This window comes from Beta vulgaris, chromosome 9, assembly GCF_026745355.1.
Source record: "Beta vulgaris subsp. vulgaris cultivar EL10 chromosome 9, EL10.2, whole genome shotgun sequence".
Classification (NCBI taxonomy): Eukaryota; Viridiplantae; Streptophyta; class Magnoliopsida; order Caryophyllales; family Amaranthaceae; genus Beta; species Beta vulgaris.
This window is the reverse complement of record NC_079210.1, coordinates 12,018,087-12,030,119: the sequence shown is the minus strand read 5'-3', so window position 1 is coordinate 12,030,119 and position 12,033 is coordinate 12,018,087. Positions and strand designations below refer to the sequence as shown.

The 12,033-nt window shown below is 35.5% G+C and overlaps 1 protein-coding gene across 2 annotated transcripts; it reads left to right on the top strand.

The window, feature by feature from the left end:
- The first annotated feature begins 944 nt into the window (after positions 1-944).
- On the top strand, positions 945-8,287 carry LOC104903242 (hypothetical protein). Of its 2 annotated transcripts, none has more exons than XM_048636203.2 (3): positions 945-1,103; positions 1,210-1,329; positions 6,347-8,287. In XM_048636203.2, exons 1-3 carry the CDS (start codon positions 1,083-1,085, stop codon positions 6,428-6,430), a joined length of 225 nt encoding a protein of 74 aa, XP_048492160.1. In that variant the 5' UTR covers positions 945-1,082; the 3' UTR covers positions 6,431-8,287. The 2 variants fall into 2 exon arrangements, with proteins under 2 accessions (XP_048492160.1, XP_010689551.2); XM_010691249.4 differs by lacking the exon at positions 6,347-8,287 and adding an exon at positions 5,849-6,177 and having other exon boundaries at positions 946-1,103.
- Positions 8,288-12,033: the final 3,746 nt, after the last annotated feature.

Here is a 12,033-nt window from a genome sequence, read left to right as displayed (position 1 = left end):
ATTTTGGTTGATGAACACCTCCCTGCTATAAAACAATAAATCATTAGGGGGTTGGAAAAACACTCCAGTATAAAAGCAAGTGGCAAGGCACTCGGTTCCATAAGACTAAAAAAGCTTGTTCTTTAGAAACAAAATCTACAATGACTATATTTTTTCTTTTGTATAATTGACGTAAGAAAGTCAAAATATAATAGGTGAATAATGTCGAAAGTAGAAAAAAAAAACTCCATTCCCGAAATGTTTGGGGACATAAAAGTTGTTCTTAGCCCCATCTCTTTTTTCTAATCCAATAATATTAATGTCATTAGGGAAAATTTCAAAAAACTACCTTTTATAATCAACTTTTTTCAAAAAACTACCTTTTAAAAATTTTCTTTCAAAAAACTACCTTATATAACAAATTTCTTTCAATATACTACCATTTTACGTTTATATTTAAACTAATTAATAAGTGACGATCGTCATAGGTGTTGCTGCCGATGGGGTAGCGAGAAAAGAAGAGAGAAACGAGAGGAGAAAAAAGAAAAGCAATTTACAGGGACTCAATTTATTCGTGATTAAACCACATTTATGATAAAATGGTAGTATATTGAAACAAATTTGTCATATGAGGTAGTTTTTGAAAGAAAATTTTTAAAAGGTAGTTTTTTTAAATTTTTTGATTATAAAAGGTAGTTTTATGAAATTTTCCCTATTTCCATATGTAAAGAAATAAAAGAGCTCCAAAAACTTTCGGGTGAATCCTTAAAAATGACCCGAGTCCAACGAAACCTAGGTGAGGATCCTAATTCAATGCCATTTCCCAGCCCTCATCTTGTTGTATTCATTCAACAAGGAACATTTTATTATTGGATTGAGTCTCCAAAGTAAACCCAGGCTTCAGCCCTAGGATCTAGATTGGATCCAACAACATATATTATACATAGTTACCATCCAAACCAATATGGGGGCCATTATTAGGCCCGCTAACCCAGTTACCCAACCCAACCCAATCCTACAAAAAACCAAACTACTAAAAACTAAAAACCCAATCTGAAAAACTCGCTTTGATCTGAAAATTTAAAAAAAACACAGAAAACACAATGATCAGCGTTCTTGCTCAGGTTACATTTCATCCTTAATTTACACAAATATAAACTTTTGTAGGAAAAATTTACAATTTTTTTGATCTTGGATCTTGTTTTGGTGTGTATTTGTTGCATTTTCCAGGAGCGATTACTTGGTGCTGCACTTGGAGGTGGTTTAACGGCCGTCATCATCTTCGATAATCGCAGAAACATTTACAGAACAATTTCTGAGAATAATGCTAAATTTGGCAATCAACCTCAGGTGAATATCAAATTCGCTGCTTTTGGTTCTAATTAATTTATTATATGGTTCACTGCTTAATTTTTATATTATGGATTGGGCGTTATAATTTTGGAACCCTAACTCTTGATTGTGGACGTAACTACTAAGTTTCTTTACGATTTTTTTTTTTAATTGATCAGATTGTTGCGAATCGTCTGTTTTTTATTTGTGGCAATGTAATTGTCATGATTGTAGTATCATTTGGCTCCTTTGCCCTTTATACACTGATCTAATCCGCTAAGTTGTCTATGTATGTATCTAGTATGCATGTTTGCTTTGACGCCGTTTTAAATCAATGAAGTCAGCAACTACAGAAATTTTCGCTTAAAGTTGCAAAATGAACGAGTGTGGGGTTCATCATTTATAGACTTCTTGGCTGAGTTAGAACCCTGATATTGATGTTCAGCTTAGCATCATTAATCATTAGCAAAATCAATGAATGATATGATTGCCGCTTGGTAGGAAAGTCTGCTTATGTGTCTAAGAGCAACTCTCTCAGTTTTTTGTGGCCTCTATGCGCCTCACGCTAGAGCAGAAGAGAAAGACTTAGCGAAGTTTTAATGTAAGATATGTGTTTGTGTACAAATATGGAGTACGTCATCTGAGATTTTTTTTGTCTTGTGCGTTTCTTGTCTATGACAGTGCATATGTGATACGTTTAGGTGGTTTACAATTTTTTCATATATGGCTCATGGAACACTATACTTGTGAAATGGAAGTTGCATGTTGCAATTTGCATTTTGGACCAGAAGTCTAGTGGAAGATTTCTTTTCCTTTTGTTATTGTACCTACATCTCACCCAGTCACCCTCGCATCACTTCCTAAGTGTCACCTAGGAGGCTTGTATAAGGCATTGAATAATGTTGATGTTCTTCTCTTACCCTTAAATTATTAAGGTAGTTAACATTGAACTTATTTGTACTGACAAGTTATATAAAATATTAAAGATGGACTATGAAATACTATCTCAAATGCAAGTCTTAAAAAACTTTTCAGAAGTTCGTTTCGATTGATTCATTATCCATGGTCTTCAAAAGTCAAATTTAAAAACACTATTCTTATTATGGCTAGAAACATACTAAATTTTGTTTCACATATAGTTGCATTTCCTAGGAAGTTGTTCATCTACATCTCCCTAGGTAAGTGATCAATCAAAAATCTTTTTACACTTCCGGGGAAATGGAACTATATGCAAACATAACTTTATGGGAAATATTACTTCCTACACTTTAAGCAAACAACTTTTTAGAATACCTACAAGGTTTCATACTTTTATACGACACCTTTGATAATATAGTGACCAATAACAATACCAAAGCCTTTTATCTCTGAAAGATGAGGTTAGTGGCATAAATAAAGACTTTATTTCCAGTCTCCACAAAGATCTTATTCCTCCATATACTTTGATCTAGTGTTAGTTGTTCCTCCAAACCTATTTTCTTCATAGCATTTTTACTCTCTCCATTTGGAGTCATGTTTGGTCTCCGGCGTCTCTTCATCGGAGTCATCTTTAGCCTCTTTAGGATTCTTCTAAAATTCCCATAATTATGTTTATGTAAATCTTTTTAGTAAAACTACAGTTCTGAATCGTACTAATCTATTTACTCAACTTATGTACTTAGTGCCAGACATGGTTCATGTTTAAGTATCCAACTTTGTTTGTTTTCATGATTTTGGCCCAAAATGAAGTATCATAGTGTCAGTATGCATGTTGTAATATTGAGAATGCTACATGAGTACTTCTTGGCAATGTTATGAGCTATAGTCAATCCCTCTACAAATATGAGCTATAATTGATTAAATAGACATTGGAAACATAATTTTTTTTCTTCTCATGTATAGGGTAGCAAATTTTAAATTGTCTTATGAAAATAAGGATGAGGACAATATGTTTGCAACGTGATGAAACTTGTCATGAAATAGTGCAAGGCTTTATCAATTTTTTTTTGTGTGCTCTTTTGCTTCATTGTAAGTAGATCCGTAAAAAGTTGGTTCGACATGAAACTCGAGTAAACCCAACCCAAACAATGTGCGTTTTTGGAAACTTTGTGACCAGAACCCAATTTTACCAAAAGCCAAACAATCATGTAGATCTTGGATCTCACCCAACTCGATCTGAATATCATTGCATTTTATGTATAATATGATATTATAGAACCTTTTTTGAATAGAAGACTTATAACTATTATTACTGTGAGATCTGACATGTATATTTTATGACTTATTCATCATTTATATGGTTAGAATTGGCTATGAATAAGTATGTTTGTTATGTGTAAATATATTTTGCACCTCTATATTTATCGAGATAAGGTTGTGTATCGCATTCTGAAATGCAAACATAAAGTGTATCTTAAAATCTCATAATCGGTTGAGTTAACCAATTTGGGTCTTGGACATGCATTATTCTACCCGAGCCGGTTCTCCCATTTCATAGGTCCGACTGTGAGTATTTGTTTGTCGCTTTTCGTTGTTATTGTCGTTAAGGGGTCGAAATTGGATGACTCTACCATAAAGTTTTGTTCCCTGTTTAGAAAAGAATAGCATTTGCTTGACATGTTTAGCTTAGATCACATAACTATGTCACTTTGTGGTAGTCTACTCCTATAAAACGCTGAAAATACGTGATAACGAGTGTGGCTTGGGGCACAACAGAAATTCTCCCTTAATGAACACTAGAGAGGAGAATCCTTAGTTGTATGGTTGTGCTTATGCTTATGCTAAACATAGTATATGCATTGCTTTTGAATATTCTTTGGAAGTTTGTACCTCAAACTTAACAAATCTAAGCCTATCCTGTCTTTTTAAGTTTTTATAAATAGGCAAGTACTTTTTACATCAAACTATCAAGTTCACTTTTCAAACCTCAGTATAAATTTAAACCTCCATAAATTTTATGTGCATATGTTGCTTGGAATAGTTTGATGTCAATAAATCTGGAAAAATATTCTACCTAAGTTCGTAAATAATGGTTATACTAACACTTTTAATGCATGCTGATGCAAAGCTTTGATCACTAATGTAATACCCTCATGATTGCTTTAAATGAGATTTAGCAACAAGAAGATGTATCCTTCTTCTAGGGAGCTCATTTCCTAAGTTATCCAAAGTTAAGCGTGCTTGCACGGGAGTATACCAAGTATGGGTGACGTCTTGGGAAGTCAAGAGACTCGACTTCGTATGGATCGAGTGTTATAACTAATATCTCTAATTTTGCATAATTGCATTTGAAAAATACACACTTGATATTTTAAAAGTACATATTGAGACGAATCAAATAAGACCCAACATGACTATATTTTACTTTACTCGTAAATCAAAAATGAGAGTCAGATTGAAATTTGTGAATAGTATCAAAAGTCAAAGTATAACTACTATTTAGGAAAGGAGGTAGTACTTTGCTAGTATCTTGACCAAGGGACTTATGAATCTTAGCTAGATCTTTCCTTCTTCACTCTACTTTGCTTGCTTTAGTCACAAAAATCAGGAATTTTTGATGTAAAAGGTAACACAATATTATCATAACCTTTATAGCTTTTCTATGTGGTAGGTAATGCTCTTTTAATAATCTCCTCATCTATGTAGTGGGATATTTTGCAGCAATGTAATGAGATCCACCTGTAGAAAGCATGACAACGTGTTCCTTATTTGAACTCATAATGAGCCTTCAAAACACAAATCTTAGAGTACTTATCTATCGTCAATTTCTCCGGCAACATCATACTATCTGATAAGCTTGAATTTTCATGCACATGTTGGACGTTACAACATTCTTGGAGCTTGAGCAGGATTCGAAAATACCATCAATCCTGTACTTAACTGCTTTCATTTTGAAGTTTGAACATTTGAATTGATATGACATTATTTCTTCAGTTTTTCAAAGAGGGATTGCTGGTTGTGAAGATGATTTCATTTCCATAACTTCGAATAAGTTAATTTTCTTGGACAGCTTATCGAGTGCATACTCATGGGTGCACTTATATGTCCATTTTCTATGAGTACTCTGTGGAGATTGACCATGCCCTCCGTGTTCTCATTGCCAATGATACATGGTCTTCCTCTTCTAGGATCCATTAATAAACACATATCTAGCAATTTCTTCCAAATGTGCAACGAGCGAGAACACCTCTTCATAGTCAATGCTTTGTTTATGCTTATAACCTTTAGCACAATTGCACAAGCATGGCTATGCAACTTACTCACTTCCCTTACCTTGCCTCTTAACTTCTAAGACCTATTTGGTTCCAATTGCCTTAATTTTTTCGAAAATTTGGGTCCAATTGCTTTGTTCCCACTTAGAAGTGTTGGTTCTTCTCGACAACATGATTCCTTATTTATTACTTAAATAATTGGCTTCTTTTGTCAACCATCACTGGAGTGGAGGAGAGTAGTTCTCCATTGAATAAGATATGTAGTTATACTTTTAGTCTGTATATCCTAGTTTTCTTTATGAGGAGAAATGGGGGTTTCTGCATTCTCTTATACGAGTTCTGTGCAGGTGAAGAGGCCAATTTTTGAAAGAAAATCTCATTTTGGAATTGCTCATATGTGGAACAAAGCTGTAGATAAGACATTTGGGACTGTGATTGCATCTCTGAGTTCACGTGGGTGGTAAATTTGTTATAATCTTTCTGTCGATTGAACTGCATATTTGATTTTGGATAATGGAGACGGATGCAAAAGTTGATTTGTGTGTTCTGCCTACTTCGGTCTCATTTTGTACCTTACCTGTGAACTGAAGTCCACCTAGATGGTTATATCTGAGGTTGACATTTTTTGTATAACTGTACATCGTATCCCAAGTTAATTCATACTCATTTTGCGAAATATCTAGCTTCCACTTAATGTCTATACTTATTTATTGGGTGCTTCTTTGGTTGCAATATAATTGTGTATATCGCAATTGTTTTGTGTGATCACAATTATATGTTTCCAAATTAATGCTTTAATTCTCTTTGAACTTTCGGCAATTATAGCTCTTCTTTTCCCCGTTTAGGAAGATACAGAGAAAAGTGTAGGCGACTCTCATCCAAAGAGAGACCTAAACTATAAACTATCACATTTACAGGGAAGCCAATAAAGTCTTAAAGAAACTATCAAAACTTGGTCACTTTCTTGGAGGGTCAACCCTAGGCATCGATACTCAGTCACTGGAATTTATTCATGGTGGTAGTTAGATATTCGAATATGTATATGTTCAGGTAATTGTAAGTTCCGATGTTGTATTGATGAGCTCTGAGATGGCTTTGCATTGGCATGGAATTCACTCTTGAATTAGATAGGTTGATAAACACTTTGGTCGTCATCAGAGATAAACAATGTGAACAATTCTTCTGCGCCGCTGTATCATGTATTTCTTTCTAGGAATTGCTGTCGTAGCACGTGATGTTTGTTCCATGAGCTTTATGGCCATATATGATATATCTGTGATGTGCGTTTCTGTTTTGTTAAATGGATGCAGATGGTAAATGAGAAATAGCAAACACCATTACTAAGGCTTCTTTTGGTAGGGCGTAAAACATTTTTGTGGAAAACCGTTTTCCTCTATTTTTAATTTTTACATTGTTTGGTTTGCAATATAGTGTAAAATCATTTTCCCTAAGAGTAAAATTGCTCTCGCAATGATGGAAAACCATTTTCCCTTCAAAAATGAAGGAAAAACTGTTTTCCTTCTTTTTTCTTATCTCTATTGTACACTCCTCCCACAACCTTTTTACTTTTCCTTTCGTTTCATTATTTTTCTTATGTTGAACCAAACAACAAAAAAAAAAAAAAACTAATTTCGAAATTGTGTTTTTCATTAAAATCATTTTACACTGAAAAAATGTTCTACACTCAACCAAATGGAGTTTAACAGTAAATTAATTAGGTTATTAAGTGCATCATCTTTATTTAATTGCATGTATTCACATGTGATCCCTGGTTAAACAATGAAAGCACATGTATTTACCCACGGACATGAACGCTTTTACTTTTAATAGATGCGTCGACAAGAAATGGTAAACACCATCATTGCTAAGAGACAGCGCGTATTACTTTGGTATTTACTTGAATGTGCATCTTCTTGTGCTCAGTTTAAATATGAAATCATTCACTGCATATATGAAAACAGCAGATTTGAGATTGTTTTTGTAGAGATTGTCTGTTAGAAAAGATGGTGAAAAATTTCTGCTATAGTCACAAAGATTTCTTATACAACAGTTATAGGGGCTTTTTTCCCGCTCCAAGTCTGTCTCCGACTGCCATTCTTGTCTGAGTTCAAGTTTTCATTCAATATAGCTAGCAATGTGTTGCTTAAAATCATTGCTTGTTTTAGTTTTCGACATTATGTTTTGTTTTACCTTGATCATAGCTGTTCATGCTTTGCACTTTCGAAGATAGACTTATGCACAAGATTGGCAATGAGTTACCGATGCTAAAAACTCTCTGTTTTCATTCATAAGCTAATACACTAAACTCCTCTCAAAAAGAAAAAGAAGGATCCTAAATCATGCGGGCTCACATAAGTAAGCATGCAACAAGTAATGTCATAATAGGGAGAATCAGGGAGGAGGGATGGTAGTCCTTCCCATCTCACATCTGCTCAAAAAACGGAATAATATTTAACAGTGGATGAAAAGCTGTAAGCCTGAAGGCTGTAGCAGACATACAATGGTCGAGCGGTTGCTAATATTGATAGGATATCTAAACATCTGGTTGAACAACTTTAGTACGATTGGCATTTGCTTGACGTGTCTTCGCCATGTAGTAGATACCCATCGCAAGGGAGAGAATAATAATGGCTGCAAAAAGAGGGCCAACAATTGCTCCAGCTCCAATTCTAGTGTGTGTTTTTGGCATTGCTGTTGTTGTTGCTGTTTCCGATTGTGTTTCATGTACTTGAGCTGCTAGCGGAAGTGGTGCACAATTTGATGATCTACATGAGTCTTGATGAGTGTTCGGGTGGAAAAAATCATATGCGGTGGGAGAGAAGGCTGTTGGGTTCTCGTAAGCAAGCCCATGGGGTGCTCGATCTTGCGCTATTATTTGTGAAAGAAAGGAGACAAAGAAGAGAAAGAAGAAACAAATTCTTTGTATCATATTTTTGGTTGGTTGAGTGAGATATTGAGGTTTGAGGAGGAGTATGTGCGTGGTTGATGTTTTTCTTTGTGAGGGTGTGGCATAGGGGTTTTATATGGATTTAGTAGTGCGTGTTGCTTGGCGTGAAATTTTAGTCATGGAAAAGGAAGAAGGGAGAAAGGGGAACAAAATGATGGAACAAGTGGTTTCAATTATGGCAAATGTTAAAGATGATCGCTCCATGAGTGTGCTATCTTCGTGACTTTCCGCTCCTTGTTTATGCATGGGGAAGGTACACAAGAATTCCATGAATGTGGCAATTGATTGTACAAGTATTTAAGATTATTATTTAAGTGTTCTCGATTTTCTCTAATTCACTCTCCTCATTCTTCAACTATAATACATGACACTTCATTTGTTACATATTGGTTATTACTTCTGGCTTTTTATAGTTTAAGTTGTAAGCGGTTTCTCATGAGATGGAAATGATGTATAGTTTGAGTTTGACACTTTGTCATAAATACGAGTTATAGTTTAATGGTAAGATCATGACATTATAAAGTAAGAGGTCATGGATTTGAGACCTCTTTCGTAAAATTTTTGGTCATTATGCTAAATCAATGTCATGTTGGAGACCGATGGCACATCAACATATAATGTGGTGGGGTGACAAGTGGTGGAATACAATGCTTGCTTATGTATATAATATAATATATAAAAATAGATAAATAGATTTAAAACATTATGTTTCTCAAGATTTAAATAATAACAAATTCTTGTGAACAACTAGAATTGAATATTTAATAGTGAAATGTATTTATTTTAAGATAATGCAAGATCATTTTACCAAAACTATTTGATTTTGTAGTCGGCCTAATTTCTTGTTATTAGCCTTATTTACCGTCGTATTTTTCTCTCATCGATTGCTTCTTTGGTATCTTTGGTGAATAGTTTTCTTTCTTCAAATATACTTTGAATAAGTAATAATTCATCTGCTTTATATCAGCGATTGCTTCTTGCTTTTTATGATTAAACTTTATACCTTATTTATCTTAGAATTTGATATGAAAAAATTATGATAAATCAAGTTATGATAATAAAACATTTTGTTATTGAAAAACTTAATATAGTTTAAAATATTATAATTGTAAGAGGCTATCAAATATGGTCAGCAAGCCTTTTTTCCATGGGTAGAATTCTTTGCTTCTGTAATGGGCCTAAATTCTTGTAGGTAAAACAGTGTGATGAAGGCAAGTTTACTGATCCATATGTTTCAATAAGCAAGCAAGCTAAAGCAAAGCTCAAAGAGTGGAGATGGTAATTGCATACGGAAGCGTACTTATTAGGTTGCGGGTCCTTGGTCCTCTGTGTGGGACTTGGCATCATACCACTTCTTTTGCTAGAATAGTCATGCTTATAACATAATTGAGTACCTTGCGATATAGCGACATGTATTTCATGCAATGCACTATGTGAATTTGATTTCTCATCTACTCACCACGTATAATTGCTAACATATAATGCATTTTAGATCTTGCTACACCCATAATCTCTATCATTATTGTTTGGGCCCATTTTCTAGATTGGTCCATCTACGATGAAATTACTAAAATACCTCTTCTAGAGAGCACAATCCTCCACCAGTTGGAGCTGGCTAAAATGCCCTCATTTATTGGAGGTCCTATCCTCAATAAATAGGTATTGTCTCATTAGTTAAGGTATTCAAATCTCACCTACCTAAATCAGAGTATCTCTCTCTACATATATTCACTTTTTCTCTCTACATCAATCTCAATTGACTTGAGCGTAGGAGGGGTTTTTCTGGGAACACCCTCGGGTCAGTTACTCATTGCATTTTGCAGAACTATCAGAGACCTCTTCCTCAACACTTTAGACCTTCTCGGGATTTCAAGACTCTCAACACTACAATAATCTTTGACAGTTTCTTGGCAAAAATATTTTGGCGCCGTCTATGGGGATGCTACATCTCAAAGTCACATACCCCAGAGCAACATGGCACCCGACTGAAGAAAGACAAGAGCTTTTCACCTGGGATGAAGAGCTCCCATCTTGTCGTCATACCGCACCTAGTGTAGAATCAACTCATAGGAAGATGAGAGATTTACCTCTCGAGATGAGCAGAGCAACCTTAACCTATGTAACTAATTTTCTCTAAATCCACCTCAGTTAGTCACTACGACTAATCCAGACAGGATAGTCAATCAACCCAACTAGAACATTCAATGAAGTATTCAAGAGCTTTTAGTTGACATCAGTTCAACCAAGGGCCTCATCTTCAAGCCTAATTAACTCCACTCAAAGTAGAAAGGAGGACCCTCCGGACTCTTTCTTGGTATCATCATAAACTGCCCATCATTCGGCACTTTAATATTGAGCGGCGACACAAGGAGAGATTTGTAAGCCTATCCGCAAGAAATTGAGGAAACAAAAGGAGATGCTCCCTTCGGAAGTCCACCAACAACAATCGTAACGCGAACAATCACGCTCGGTCATCCGAAGATGGCCCCAACCAACATAGCCAAGAATGGGCTAAGTATCATTTGTTGTGTCCTATTCGGCATCCGAGTACCAGCATTCCAACGAGAAAGACCTCGGGAAGCAGGAGGCTCATTAGCCTCCGGAATCGAGAACTTATCCAATGGCATCCCCTCGGTCATGAGAAGAGTGCCCCCAACTAGCTTAGCCAAAAAAGGGCTAAGAATCGCTTATTAAGACCTACTCGGCATCCGAGTAGCGTCGTTCCGACAAAAGAGATCTCCTCAGGAAGTATGAAGCGGAATAACCATCCTGATTCGAGAAACTCCCCGTAAGAATCTCCTCGGGAAGCATGAGGCTTGTTAGCCTCCCGAGTTGAGAACTTCTCCATAGGCATCTCCTTAGGAAGCACGAGGCTCATTAGCCACCTTGAGTCAAGAACATCTTCGGAAGACAATTACCCTCTCGACCTCACTAGAAGGATCAACACATATCCAACTCGGGAAATTAGACGGCTCATTAGTCCCTCGAGTCGGGAAGAAGACCCTCTCGCTCTCACTAGAGGGATCAACACTTAGCTAATATGGCTAATACACCCTACATATCCAGCTTGGGAAAATTACATGGCTCATTAGCCCCCGAGTTGGGAAGACAATGACCCCCTCGGTCTCACTAGAGAATTCACCATTGAGCAAAATTAACCAAGTACTATCCACAAGTTGGGAGAGTATGTGACTAGAGGTGATCAATTGCGGGCTTGGGCGGATTGCGGGTCGGGCCTAACCTTAAATATTTGTCCAACGGGCCTAATATGCCTAGTCCAAACCCTTTTATGCGGCTTAACTACTTGTCCATGACCCGTCCTAATAAATGGGCGAGTTTGCCCGCGGGACTTACGGGCATATTAATACCTTTATTTTTTTTCAAATAAGTCTAGCTAATTTCCTTTAATATATATATATATAATATATATATAATATATATATATTATATATATATATATATATATTATAATATATATATATATATATATATATATTAAAACATATGTTTGGTTAAAATAGAAAAAAAGTTGATAATCACAATGTACGATAAAGAATAAGTAAAAAAATTTCGTAAAAAAAAATG